The sequence below is a fragment of the Heteronotia binoei genome, chromosome 9 (genome assembly GCF_032191835.1).
Source record: "Heteronotia binoei isolate CCM8104 ecotype False Entrance Well chromosome 9, APGP_CSIRO_Hbin_v1, whole genome shotgun sequence".
In the NCBI taxonomy this organism is placed as follows: Eukaryota; Metazoa; Chordata; class Lepidosauria; order Squamata; family Gekkonidae; genus Heteronotia; species Heteronotia binoei.
The window spans coordinates 49551558-49566580 of record NC_083231.1 but is presented as its reverse complement, the minus strand read 5'-3'; the positions used below and the strand labels follow the sequence as shown (position 1 = coordinate 49566580).

Below are 15023 nucleotides of genomic sequence, written 5' to 3'. Positions count from 1 at the left end.
CAAGAATTCCTCAATGTCACTTTAAGCAGCACAATCCAAGCATTTTTGCCATGTTAATAGACATTGTTTCGGGAGGGGGGGGGGATGCCAAGATTTGATGGGGGAGGATGGGAAGCTTAGACCTATGAACTTAAGGTAGCTTTAGAATTTTTTATTTCTCTCTCTCAGGATTCCAACACACATTCACATTCCATGGCAAACAGCTTTTGAAATGGAGACTGTCAAAACCAATCTGTGTTATGGGAGTAGATGGGGATGTGAGCTGTTCTTTAAAATGTTCCATTGGACTACAGCAAGTCTCTGGCCATGACTGTAAATTGCTCATTGGATCCTTCTAAGCTGTACAATGAGATACCCCAACACAGGTATAAGGCATGAACTTCTTCTGCGAAGAGAAATAAGGTTACTGGTACTTCAGCACAAATCAGTTTCTCAGGCTACTCTATCCCTTCTATATATATAAAAAATCAGTGGCTCTCACTTGAACACAGCAATTCTCAATGACAATAAAATTGGTGTGCCTTCTAGAACAGTTCTGCACTGGACAAGTAGAAAAAAGAAGACTGCTATAGCCATTGCATGCTTTCCTACTGTAGATGCTGCCACAATTTATTAGTAATATAGCAACTTTTTCAAAGAAGTGTAACAGTTTTAAATTGTGCCACCGCGATCATCTCACAAAACTTAGCCCACATTAAGTATCAATTGGCATGCTTGCACTGAAAATACTTTTGCCCACTCCAGTAACAGTAGATTTAGTCCAAAGCAAACCATCCTGAATTCCATTGATCACAACAGGAAAAATTTACAATGTAATCCTTGGCAGGCTTATACTTCAAGGGCTTAGAAGGGTAGAACTCTGTTTAGGGTTGCACTGTGAATTAATAGAACTTAAATGATTGTGAGGCTGTAGTTTTATGCACACTTGCTTGGGAGTAAGACCTGTTAGAATTGGTGGGTCTTACTTCTGAATATAATGGCCGAGGGTGGGGTTCACATTGGACTGGCTCATGCCCAAACTGTTAATTGGACTTCAGAACTGAATGAGCAAAGCAGCCAGAAAATATATTGTTCAGAATGAATGCCTTTGGTATACTTGTCAGGATGCAGGGTTGAGACCAAATATATATATGAGCATCCCTGTTCTTAACAGTGATTAGGTTACCACAAAGCAGAAAGTGAGTTTCAAACAAGTAGGGCTGAAACCAACATGCACAGTTGTATACATTTTATGTACAGTAATTGTCTTGATGCCTTTAAAAACAAGTAAGAAAAGATGGCAAAAATAAAGTGATACCTCAATTGATGTTAGTATAAAGGGCACACTATTATCACATACTGTGTATCTCATTATTTGAAATACTGCACAAGGCACAATTTTGTTTTCAAAACCCTGGGAAAAGGCTAAATATTTCCATTCCCGTAACCTTCGTTCTTGGCAATCTACAGTATATAAAATTCATTACCATTATGAAGGCTGGTTGTTACTTGCACTAAGCACCTTTGACACAAGAGGGTGAATGAAAACAAAGGAGATCAGTGTAAACAAGCCTCATGGCTGGTCCGTGTGTCCTAAGCATTTTTATTTTACTGTCAGGCACTAAATTATATGGAAGCCTTTCTTAATGGCATTGATATGATACCTAACGCTGTATGGAAGCAGAGCCTCTCTGGTTGCTTCAGCAAATTAACGTTGATATAGGATGGATCTAGTTTTGTAACTTGAGATACCAAAAGCCTTTTAATATAATAAATACAAGACTATTATATACAAGACTGTACAGTAGACTTCTGCACTTCAGTCCAAAGCTCTGCAAGACCCCAAGTGGATTATGTGAGAAGGGGGTGCCACATTCATTTCAGTATTTAGGAACTGCTCCATGTTGGCATTCCCATTGCATGCACGAGATATCCCTGAATTTTATGTGAAAGGGACAGTGCCCACTCATACAAATTGCTGGTACAAACTCTGGGGTGCACAACAGAGCCTCTGTGCATGAACCAGAGTTGCTGGATAACAAGGATTCACAAACAATTTTATTAGGCTTCAATCAAAATTCTTAAAGGAGCTGTTTAATAGCTCCTTAATAGGAACTATTTGATAGGTTTGGCTACCATATTACATTAGGTTTTATATAACATGAAGCCTGAACATAGTCCATGGCCTAATGATGTAATTATGCTAGTGAATGAATGAATATGAACAATATCAGGTCATCAGGAACATATTTTATTCAAAAACCTGTTATTGCTTTTGTAAACATATGGACAGGATTGTCCATCAGGCTGAGACTCAGCAATTGCGCACTGATCCCAGGGATGGAGGAAAAATTTAACTTCCCCCAAAAACTCCTGGTGGTCTGCTGCTGCAGACAGTGGGGCCAAGTCATGTTTGACAGGACCACTGCGCCTCAGAATGGCCTTTACAGGCAGTGATGCAGGAGGACTCCATGAATGACTCTGTTGTATTCACCACTAGTTGGGTGTGCAGAGGAAGGCCAAGTCTGAGGATGGTAGGGAACAGTTGCTGTGCTCAAGCCTGTCTTTACAATGTTCATGCCTCTTTTCTCTCACAAAGGTGGTCCTGACTCAACCACAGCAGCTACAATAAACTCTACATAAGGAGACAATGGCTGGCAAGGAGGCAATGACAGCCCCTGCCAAGAAGAAGTGGCAGCCATGGGAAGGGTTCAGAGAATACTGCCACCTCTTTGCCTTCTTGATTTGCCCCTGTGGCTTGGCAGGATTACAACACTGAACTGATATGATGCATCACATGATGCAGCCATGTCATATTAATCATGCAGTGCAGGCTCCAGGGCCATTTTGACTACCTAGCATGACTCGACTGTGTCAAACGTTGAACCACATAAATTAGGACTTTGATGAGTATTATTTGACAATCAATCATAGTTTGGTCATGGTCATTCAACTTTAGTGTAGTTATATGATTACTGCAATTGAGCTGTATTTAGTTTCTATCCTAAAAGTCCATCAGTTGCTGTAATATAACTAGTTACACACGTAACAGTGCAATCCTAAGCAAAGAGACACCCTTCTAAGTCCACTGGCCTAGAAGGCTGTGATTCTATTTAAGATTGAACTGTGACTTTCATTAAATTAAATGAGAAACTGTTAACCATGTGGTGAACGATCTTGCTAATATCCATGTAACATGCAGTGTGATCATAACTACTCTTATTTCAGAAATTAGTTCCATTGAAGTATGCAATTTGCCCCCCTTTAAATGTGCTTATGCTTCCCACTCTAGTGCTGAAATTCAGCTGTATTGTGTTCAGAATGTGTCATTTATTTTATTTTTATCCTGATGTTCTATGTCCTGTATTATTTATACCTTTAAATAATTCAGCTGTCCAGAGCCATTTGTTTTAGTTTAATCTGTAGGCTTCTAAATAGTGCTTTCTAGACAATCTGACAATCCTGGCATATAGTACTTTTCCAACACAAAAACAGCTGGCCAGATAGCACCGACCTAATTCTGTACGAGAAAAGACTTTATGTTGTAGGCTTTAGTGAAGCATTAGGGATTCTTTTTTTTCTCTGGGTGGATTTAAACATTACCAATGACGGAGTGTCCTTTTAAATAAATACAGAATAAATCTTAGTATAGAAATGTATAAATATGCAAGGCAACAACACCTAATGGAAACTGCAAGCAGAAAGAGGTCCAACATTCCTTATTAGATAAAATTAGATAAAACTGTTCTAATTTTTACCAGCAGCAAAAAGAAAATGAACCAGTGAACAGGACAGTGAATTTCATACTTCCTTATGGGGAAAGAGAGAAAGAGATCCATTTCTTTATAAGATTGTGCTTGTCCTTTGAACTCAGTCACAGTTCAATTATATTTTTTCATCATCATTGTCACTGATTTTCTTAAAGGCGATGGGGCTGGATTGTTTCAGCGAGGTTTTGGAAATGTCTGTATGCATTGTGGACATAGCTATTGTCTCATAATCATCATCCCTTACATTAAAATCACAGAAGCGAAACAAAATCTGCAAGTCCCTTTGGAAGTTTTTGTTGAGGAACCCATAAAAAATGGGGTTCACACAGGTTGAGATCATTGCTGTGAGGTGGCAGATTAAAAACAACAAGTTATGGCTGCAAGTTGCACCTGGTAGAATTTCGTGATTCCAGTCAAAGACTGTATTAAAGATGGTCAGAGGCAGCCAGCAAACTGCAAATGCAACCACAATAGACATAAGCATGATGTTGATCCTTTTCGTTTCGGTGGATCGGTATTTATTATCTCGCATCTTGTCCATCATGTTGCTCCTTCTTTTTAGGCGTATGTATATCTGTGGGAAAACAAAAAAATTCAACAACTGTGTGACCTAGAACTGTCACCTACCAATATTTTCTTTGGAAAGAAAAGAAGAGAAAAATCAGACAGAGAAGACACATCACAAACAAGTTCTCACTTACCTTTAAGTAGCAAATAAATATAAAACAAAGAGGTCCTAAGTATTGTATGATCAAGAGAGCTGTGGTATATGACAACCTGATAGTCTCTGAAGGGAATGAATCCAAGCACACATATTTGCCCTTGTATTCCTCTATGGTTATATTTTTGAACAGTTCATCAGTGAGTACGTGATATACTAAGAAAGGCAAAGATGAGGCCAGTGCAAGAATCCAGATGGCAGCAATTCCTATGTAGGCGTGTCTGTTGTTTGGTCTCCAGCCACGGGGGTTGATAATCAGTTGATGGCGCTCAACAGCAATGAGGACCAAAGAGAAAACAGAGACTGTGATGGAGACGCACTGCACAAAAGGATTCAACTTGCACATGGCCTCCCCAAAAACCCAGTGGTCCATTAAAGTATATACAAATGTGAAGGGAAGACACATGATGGTAATGAGAAGGTCTGAAAAGGATAGGTTGACTATGAGGATGTTGGTAACATTGCGCATCTCCTTCTGTTTTAAGATGATGATGATCAAGGCCAGGTTTCCAGAAATGCCGAGAAGGATAACAGCCCCATAAGCCAGGGCCAAGGTGAACACCATTGCCAATGGCACATGACAGTCTTCATCCTCAAAGCGCGAGAGTCTGGAAGTCTCTTCTGAGACATTCTGAATAGAATAGTTTCCAGTCAAGGAGAGAAGTGATTTATTCATGATGGGTTGCTCCTGCTCACGGGCCAAGCTGTAATCTGAAACAACAGTGGATTTCTCAAGAACACATTCAAGAGGTCAGATTTTTCTCATTATCCAAATAACAGGCTCCTAGCAAAAGCTGCCGCAGAAATGTTCATGCTATTGATAGGCTTGCACCATCTGCAAAGGTTAAAAAAAGAAGGCACACATTTATTTTTCTGGCTGTTAAGACATGGCAGAAGGCATTTTCTGGTGCTAAACCCAGGGGACTTCCTTGAGAACTATCCTTCCATTTCCTGCCAGGAATATGCCATTATTCTCAATTATGGAAGCATTTCTGTGACACAAATTACCACTTGTAAATTAAACTATATGGTGGGTGCACTGTATCTATCCCTGAGCACAGAACCAAAAAAAATGCTGAGGATACTAAGAGCACTAGATCTCAACTCCTAGTTCTTATGCAGGAAAAGTATTTATCAGATCTAAAATATCCCCACTACCCATTTTGCTTTTTCTGAAAAAGCAAAGAAAAGGTTTATACCTTACCTTTTTGGGAATGATTTTATTTTTTATAAAAAGCGCTAGGAGCACAATTTATTTTCCTTGATCTCCCCACTCCAGTCTTATTACACTGTTAAATGGTAAGTGAGAGACTTCTTGGGTACCTTTTGTACTTCATTTAGATACAACACATTGTACACAAAGCTAGCAGGAGGGCCACAGGCACATCAGCAAACTCCCTTCCCATGGAATCTAAGAACTTGAGAACAATACTTAAGTAAGACTATAAGGATGAGTTTATGAAGAAATCCTGATATGTTCAAACAGAGCTTTAGTGCAGTTTAGCATAGCAAATAGGAGTTGGCATTGCAAATAAGGCACAGAGTTGCAAGCGGGTTGAGAATGAGGAAATTACAGGGGTTTTGTTATGCTGTTCTAATAACACTCGGATATCCATTAAAGTCCTGGTGGCACAATTTGGAAATCACAAAACAGCGCAACATAAAATAAATGGAGAGTATATCAGATCCTGTGTGCGTGTAAAGTGCTGACTTATGATGATCCCAGCAAGGGGCTTTCAAGGCAAGCAAGAAGCAGAGGGGGGTTGCCATTGCCTTCCTCTGCAGAGTCTTCCTTGGCAGTTTCCCTTCTCAGTAACAACCCTGCTTTGCTTTCATGATCAGGCTATATCATGCTGCCTTCCCTCCCATACAAGATTTCCACAGCAGACACAGGCTAGTGGTCAACTCAAATATCCACTAAAAATCAACAAAACAACATCAGTGCCAGTTCCTTGTCATATTCAAAACACTATGATGTTCTTAGCAGAGTTACACCCTTCTAAATCCTTTGGCGCTAGAAGGGTGTAACTCTGCTTAGGAGAATCCTGTTCTTTATTCAGAAATAGCACAGTGCAGATACACAGCAAGAAAGCATCCATGCCGCTCACTGTTGAAATGGTAATGCAATTTGCCGTAAGAGGACCAAGCATCAATGAAATCAAATGGAGGGTCCATAAAGAATCAGCCACCTATCAAGCAGGCAGACAAAAGCTTTGTGAGAGATCTGTCCAACTGCTGGCAATGTGATTTGTTCTCATGTTACCAGAATTCAAAGAACATGGTCAATATTCCATCTATGATTCTGAAATCAGATCGCAGAAAGTGTTGTGTGTGGTATGACTGATCCTGACCACTTCACCTAACATGTAAAACATTGAGGCTGCAAGCTTATACACACTCACTTGGGAGTAACCCTCACTGATCTCAGTGGCAGTTTTTAACACACAGGATTGGGCTGTCAGTTTCTAGTCTTTTGAGGAACCAAGATAGGTTTGAATGTTTTTAACTAGTTGTTAGGTATTTTGCTGCTACAGATTATCATAGCTGCTCATCTGGAATTATGTTTTGATGTTGTTTTTGTTCACTATAAGGCAATGAACAGGGCACTGTGTTGCTTATTGTTGTTTATAATGATGTTTATAATGTTTATATATTATTATTTATAAAAATGTTTGTTGTTTATCAGAATATAAAAAGGTAAAGGTGGTCCCCTGTGCAAGCACCAGTCATTTTCAACTCTGGGGTGACGTTGCTTTCACAACGTTTTCACGGCAGACTTTTTATGGGGTGGTTTGCCACTGCCTTCCCCAGCCATCTACACTTTCCCTCCAGCAAGCTGGGTACTCGTTTTACCGACCTCAGAAGGATGAAAGGCTGAGTACTGTTGTTTATAAGAATGTTTTCCCATGAAGATGCAGAATATGAGTTAACGGGGCATTTTTCAGATATGACTTTACTGATCCTTCTTATTTCTTTTTCATTAAAATGAACATAAAATGTGTTATGAGTATGTACAATGCTGCATAGCTTCTCCCTTACACCATGCCATTCTTTACCACAGGATCATATAAGAAAAGAGGCCTACCATGGATCATCATAAACATTTCAAAATTCAGCAGTTCTCTTGAACTAGCTTCTTGACACTGTGATAATTAGGTTGCAGGAATATTCCTGAGTAAAGCAACCACGTTGGGAAGATGTTGAGTAGGCAAGCTTTTATGTTTCACAGAATTCTTCACCAAGTAGAAAGGAAGAAGAAATTCATACATAGCAAACTTGGTGATTGAAAACATTTGCATTGCTGATATGAGTCGTTATGTATTGTAAATAGTTTAGTAGGAAGCATGCTTCTGCCCTCCAGGATCCTATTGCCTACGCTCTGATTGGCTGTTCCCTGTAACTGTCATATGCAAACTATAGGATCCTGGAGAGACCAATAAGGTGATTTCCCACCATCTAATTGGGTGTGTTTTGGGCAGAGTTACATATATCTTCCCTGTGTGTTTGCCTGTGTTCCCCAGTCCCAATTCAAATAAAATTAAGTTGCATCTTACCCACGGCTGAACTCACTACATTACATGAGTTATTTATTTGAACCTTAATGTTTCTGCCTTTTCTTTCTCAAAACTGGTTAAGTGCTATCTTAAGCAGATACCCTCCTAAATCCCTCCTAAATCCATTGAAGCTGGTGGGCTTGGAATGGCATAATTCTATTTAAGTTTTACGGCTAGTCGGGTGTTCCTGAAGAAGGAATACCAGAGAAATGTCCCTAACATGGTACTTCCTAATAAGATCCACTCAAGGAACCTGGATGCACTGGATAGGCCAACTTCCATCTTAGAGCTGATTTCCCTCAGCACCTGAGGAGAAGGCTTGTTAGAGAAAGTGCAGCATCATTTTGAAAAAGATAGCAAAAATGATTGCTTTATGAATATGCACAGCTGTGCCATCTTCAAGGAAATTCTCTCTCAGTCATTGCCTCTGCTGTAAGAACTCAGAGGTGACATATTTGGGGCAAAAAGTGTTGCATTTAACTTGCACTCTGCACTCAGCCCCTGAGACAGGATCTTCAGCCAAGCTCATGACCGGCCAGCCTCACAGTTACAAAACTGAAAAAAGTTACAGTGTTGATGCTTGATGAAAATGGGAAAGATTATGACTACTTTGGACCCACCAACTTGAATTTAGAAAAAAGAAAAAGAAATCAGCTCTGAATGTTGACTCAGAAGGGACTTGCTGAATTTCTGGAGGGTGAGGGTACAGATTAGGTTGACAAAAATCAGCTGATGAAACACAACTCCTGGCCAGTGGGCTGTGTTTGTTAATTCATATATTATGGCGTACAAACGTTGCGTCTGGGTTCCCTACCCTGTGTCACTGTCAGATATGGTTTGAGGGTTCCCTTCAGTTCTCACATATGTATTAATTGGTTTGGATTGAATCATGGCAGGTTTGGAACAGGTATATGCACGGTTCCCAAATGGGTCAAATAGCACACCCTTGTCCCATTTCAGGTCAAGAAAATGGTGTGCATGGGAGGGTGAGGTTTAAGCTTTTTTTTCTGACCATACCATACATGTGATCTGAATAAGGCTGTCAGATCTGTGTTGGAAAATATGTGGAGACCTTGGGGGATGGGTCCAAGAGAGGACAGGGTTTGAGAAGGGGCCTCAGCATGGTCCAATGCCCACCCTCCAAAGCAGCCATTTTCTCCAGGGGTAAATATCAACATATTTTCTCCAGAGGCAGGGCTGGATTAACAATTAGGCCAAGTAGGCACTGGCCTATGGGCCCCCATGCCTTTAGGAGCCCTGGCCTGGCTCCCCCTCCCCAGTTTCCCCCCAGCTTGCAGCTCTTGAAGCCTGCATATGCAGCCAGCAACTGAGCCGCTCTTTGCCCAGTTTGCCTGGTGAGGCTGCTGCTAGCATCATCACCAAGTTTGCCTCATTCTGCCTCTCCCCCATAGGTTGGCAGTCATGCTTTGTCAAAAGGTGCCTGCAGGCTGCAGCAGGGGCAATGGGCAGTGAGGCAGGCACTCCAGCTCTGAGATAATTTGCAAAGGGGCCCCCAAGAATTTGACTGCCTAGGGGCCTCCACAGGGTTTAATCCAGCACTGTTCAGGGGAGCTAATCTTTGCCAGCTGGAGACCAGTTGTAAAAGCAGGGGATCTCCAGTCCCCACCTGGAGGATGGCAACCCTAGATCTGAATCTGGCATTGTGCACATGGGACCTGGCCAGCCTTACCGAATCTACAACTTCTTACACACTAGTTGCAGACCTCAGACCCAACATATGTACTCCATAACATTCAAATCAGTAACTATGCAGGTCCGTATTAAGAAAATTAACTGCTTTGTGGAGATACAATTGCAACAAAGACTGGTTTCAACTGCTTTTGTAGTGATTGGTGATTCCCTTTGACTATTTGTTTTTGAATCTCCCTATCCTCTTTCTGCCATGGTGTCTCCTTTTTGTAAAAAATTGTGGAGTATACAAAAGACAAGCAAAGGCACATTGTAGCAAAGTTGTTCCCAAGGCTCCTTTTTGAAGTACACTCTTTCGTAGTTAATATTCCTGCCGAACCCATGAAGGAATGGTAGGGGGCTAAAGACAAATGAGGTCTCCCGAACGCTTTAATCTCAGTCAGAGTTGAAGTCTAGCAGAGAAAGGGCAGCCTTACTGAGAGAGGCATAAAAAGGACAGGATGGAAAATTAAAGAGATTTTTAAGAGAGAGCAAATCAATATAGACATCCACGGACTTCAAACAGACACAACCGAGCAGTCTCTTTTTATGCTAAACACAAAACAGGAGTCAATTGCATCTTTAAGACCAACGTAGCTTTATTCAGAACGTAAGCTTTCATGAGCATGCACACTTCTCAGACGAGGAATGAGGTACAGTAAGCAGAGTACAATAAGCATAGCTGGTGGGGTTTGGAATGCCAAGTGGTACAAAGTTAAAAACCAATAGCAGAACAGTAAAATTAACAAATTCAGAAAACCTTTGAACTGGGTTGTGTTAGCGTGGGAAACCATAAAACAGTAACATGTCAGAATGTGGGAATGCCTGTTAATTATTCTATTGCTAATAAACCTGGGTCAAAAAGAAGACATTTAATGGCATATATAATGTTGGAAGATGAACAAGTGAATGAGCCTGAGATGGTGTAGTTAATGCTGTTAGGTCCAGTGATTGTGTTGTCTGGGTGTATGTGGCAGCAAAGTTGGCACTTGGGTTTATTGCAAGCTCTGGTACCAGTGTCCATGCTCAGATGAGATGCTGTATTGTTGTGGGGGAGGAGTTGTTTGAGATTAGGGGGCTGTCTGTGTGCAAGAAAAGGTTTACCTCCAATACTTTTGAAAGAGAGCTGTCACTATTCAATAGAGGTTGTAAGTTGTTGATGATATGTTGAACTGTTTTCAGTTTTCATTCTGACATGTTACTGTTTTATGGTTTCCCACGCTAATGCAACCTCAGATTAAAGGTTTTCTGAATTTGTTAATTTTACTATTCTGCTATTGGTTTTTAACTTTGTACCACTTGGCATTCCAAATCCCACCAGCTATGCTTACTGTAACTCATTCCTTTTCTGAAGAAATGTGCATGCACACGAAAGCTTACGTTCTGAATAAAACTACATTGGTCTTAAAGGTGCAATTGACTCCTATTTTGTTCTACCACTTCAGACCAACGCGGCTGCCTATTTGGATCTATGCTAAACACAGTTTATGATGAGGCTGAGAATAATAATAATAATAATAATAATAATATTTTATTTTTATATCCCGCCCTCCCCGCAAAGCGGGCTCAGGGCGGCTAACAGACACGGGAGTCCCATGATTCACATTGAACAATATAACCGACATGGGAATCTCATGATTCATAAAACATAACAATTTAAACATTAATTACAGATAAGTTATTTAAAATACATAAAAACATATAAAATATAAAATAGGTGCTAAATTGATATAGTCCTGATGTATTTAAGATGGCTGTTCGTTAATCAGGTTCCGTCTCAATTACCACATGATGTCTCAAATGCCAGCTGAAAAAGAAATGTTTTGCAAGCCCTGCGGAATTGGTTCAGGTCCCGCAGGGCTCGCACCATCTCTGGAAGGTCATTCCACCAACGAGGGGCTATCAGCGAGAAGGCCTGCTCCCTAGTGGCCTTCAACCTAACTTCTCTTGGCCCAGGGATTGTTAATAAGTTCTGAGAACCAGACCTCAGTGCTCTCCGGGGTACATATGGGGGGGAATCAAAGCAAAACAACTCAGCAATAATATGGCCCCGTTTGCTTCAACCTCTAAGTGGTGGTCACATATTGCCTGGGATTTTCCTTGCTTCCACAACACTGAATTGGTGAGTTCATCAGTGCCAGACAGGATCCTTTTCAGCAAGAGTATTTGCTTCTAATCAGGCGGAACTCCAAAATGGTTCCAGTGGTCTTTGCAGCTGGGCAACTGCCGTGAGAACAGCTCTGTTGCATGCACTTTACTCCAACAAAAAAGGTTCCTTTGGGATTGACTTGCATTTCTTGTAAACCGGGCCTGGCATGAAAGCTGAAAGTGGCTGGGAGAATATGAGCTATCTGGAAAGGAATACCAGTCATAAACTAGGATCCTACTCCCTCTTATGCATAACAGAAAGCCTTCTTCACGCAAGGTGTCCATTGAACCAAGGCCCAAGTGGGTTTTGACCTGAACAGAAAAGTGTAAATTTTCATTCAACAGCAGCTACTCCAAAGGCCCATGAGTTAAAGGCGGGGGTTCCTGGAGAGAGGATGGTCAAGCTTCACTTTCTCATTTTGTAGGGATTTATAGTGTATTCCTAAAAACATTTCCTCGGGACCAAGCCTCAGTTAGTAAGCCTCAGTAGGATTCTGAGTAGACTTGCTTAGCATGGCACTGTTAGGCAAGAATCCCACTTAACTAGAGAGAACCAGGACCTGCCTGTCCGTACTACAGACATGTGTGCCCATTCTACCCTCTTGCCTATCAGACAAAACTTCTGGTTCGCCCCTCACCTGCCAAGGTTCTCCAGCCGGGCCCAATCGACCAGGCTTACAAAGCATCACCATTTCCTGAAGGGAATCTTGACTATTGCCTGCCACTAGTAACAACTGCCTCTTTTCAAATCCTGCCTCAAACGCAACAGCCCTGGAGGATCAGGCCAGCTGTTGACCAACCTCCCAACTATTTGGTTTTGTTCAAAGGCACAAGGGGGGGGAGTCCATAAATGAAGCCAAGGCGGCCAAGGCTGCATCTGCAAGGGCGGCTCCGTTCATCCAGCAAGACCTCCTGGACTCCCTACTTCTGCGCAAACAACTATAGGATCCGATTGCGCAGCTCCCAACCGAGGTGCCACCCCTTGGAAGCAGGCCTTCCTGTTGGCTCCGGAGAAGGTACCTCTGAGGCTGTCCGGCCTTTCCTTGTAGGACTTCTTCCACCTGCATGCATCCTGCACTAAAGGGGAGATCCGAGGCCCGCTTACGTCGGAGTAAGAGGACCGAAACCCGTGGTGGGAGTAAACATTCACACGGACAGACGGCACTTGCAGCAGTGTCGTGCATTGCGGGGTTGGACGCGGGGGTCTCAAGCTGCCTCCTTAGGCACGCTTGCCGGGAAATAGACATCCATGGACTTACCATCGGATGAAGCGGGACTTACTTCTGAGTGCCCAGGCGGAGGAGGCCCGGCCGGCTTTGCCAGATCCAGCAGCTGGAGCCTAGCCCCCCTTGCGGGGCTGTGGATGGCCTCAAACAAGGACACGATCTCCTTCCGAGCGGGCATCGTTTGCGGCTCGTGGCTCGCCTCACCTCGTCTGTTTGGGAAGTTCTCTCCCCCCTATTCTCTCCCCCTTTCTGCGGCTGAGAAAACTACCTCTGACTTCGTCTGTGTCAGACTCTAAAGTGGCCAAGCAAATGCCGAGTCGGGGAGAATAGCCCACCCCCCCCCCTCCGGCTTTGAGGGCCACCTCCCCACCCACCGGTCTCCCTTTCCATGTATTCCAGCCAGCAGGGCCATTTCTCTTCTGGGCGCCTCGCGGGGGGTCTTGATCTCACGGGGAGGGGAGAAACCCGGGAGCGGATCGCCTGCTGCTGTAAACATTAACTACGGGACGGTCCTGGGAGCCCAAAGCGCTGGACGGCCTGTTGGTCAAGGTTCAACTGGAGGAGGCGGGCTGTTGTCCCTCCCGAAAGAAAAGCGTTGGCGGAAAAAATTCGCCTCTCCTAAGCCCTGATGGGTTGCTATAAAAGCAAAGCGGGACCTGACTTCTCGCTGGCGCACACGGCGACGGCTGACTTTTCCCTGAAGCCTCCAATCTCCCGCTTCCCCCCAAGCAAAGATCGGACAGTAAGGCAATGTGCTTGGCTGTGAACCCCGGGTCTTTTCTCCCCGCATCCGCCGCTTCCACACGGCCCCATTCCTGCAATCGTGGGAGAGAGAAGCAACCGCGCGGGTGAAATTGACACGCCGTCCAGCCCGGCTCCCACCCGACAGCTTCCCGGGCGACGAAGATGCTCCTGCCTACATCGACCTTCGTGTGACAGCTTGCTTGTGCCGGGGGTCTCCGAAGAGAAACCGCCAAACTGCGCTAGATCTGTGCTGACCCCCAGAGAGATCAGAAAGGGGGAGAAAGCTTCAGGACTCACGAGACAGTTGCGCCGGTTCACTCAGAGCTCTCTGTCCCTGTCTCCATTTTCTCCAAGGATTTGTTCAGAAGTTTGAGGCTGTTCAAAGGTGTGAAACTACAGCGAACCCCGAGGGCTAAAATCCACTAGAAAACTATTGTGGAAGCTTATTCTCTCCGGACTTATGAAACACCGAGCGACACGTGCCAGCTTTCGCAGCACGCTCTTTGCTAGCCATCTGTCAGCCACTACCATGCAACCGATGTGCTAAAAACATGCTGCAAGATATCTTTTAAAAATTAAGTAAAGCACAAGAACATAAAACCGTAAGAGATTCTCACCGGGATACTGCTTTGATCCAGTTCTTGAAATCATAGCAGAGTCTGAAGCAGAAGGGCAGGTCGCTGAAGGGGAGCGAGGCAAAAGAGGGCAGATCTGTTGGCATTTGCCCACCACTGATCTAGGAGATTGGGAAAGAGGCGTCCCCCTTAAAGCTGAACTCCACCTTATCCAATATCACATGATGTGCAGTGCAGAATATGAAGATCCGGGCGCACGCACATCACCTTTAAACTACACATCTGGAGGTGGGTTGCCTAGTAATTCTGAAATAAATGTAATTAAGTGTTGAAACTGCCGGAGAGAGGAGAACGCACTGAGTTTCTCTCTCAGGAGTGGGAGACAGTTCCCAAATGCTTTTTTTTGCAATCTGGGCTTTCTGGCACGGTGATTTGCAAGTCAGCGCCACCTCGTGGCCAAAATGCATCACTGCCGTGCCATCGAAGTGCCATGCAGTTATGTAAAACAGTCATTAAGCGTGCTTACACGAGGTTGATAATGGTAACTTCAGTTAGTACTGGAAGGGATGCCTAAGGGTCTGGTTTTCTGATCTTGGTTCACATGCAGACAGGCCAGC

At 43.3% G+C, this 15023-nt stretch overlaps 1 protein-coding gene across 1 annotated transcript; it reads right to left on the bottom strand.

Moving 5' to 3' along the window:
- Positions 1-3779: 3779 nt before the first annotated feature.
- Positions 3780-14793, bottom strand: NPY1R (neuropeptide Y receptor Y1). The gene is made up of 3 exons (XM_060246572.1): positions 14449-14793; positions 4451-5305; positions 3780-4323 (listed from the first exon to the last, which is right to left on the bottom strand). The coding sequence occupies exons 2-3, from the start codon at positions 5144-5146 to the stop codon at positions 3865-3867; spliced, it is 1155 nt and encodes a 384-aa protein (XP_060102555.1). The 5' UTR covers positions 5147-5305; positions 14449-14793; the 3' UTR covers positions 3780-3864.
- Between the last annotated feature and the right edge of the window lie 230 nt (positions 14794-15023).

What these genes read in the sequence shown, in the direction of transcription:
- NPY1R (XM_060246572.1), bottom strand. Translation starts at nt 5,146, where the DNA reads ATGAATAAATCACTTCTCTCCTTGACTGGAAACTATTCTATTCAGAAT. An exon ending in TATTTATTTGCTACTTAAAG is followed by an intron (nt 4,324 to 4,450) that starts GTAAGTGAGAAC and finishes GTTTTCCCACAG; the next exon opens with ATATACATACGCCTAAAAAG.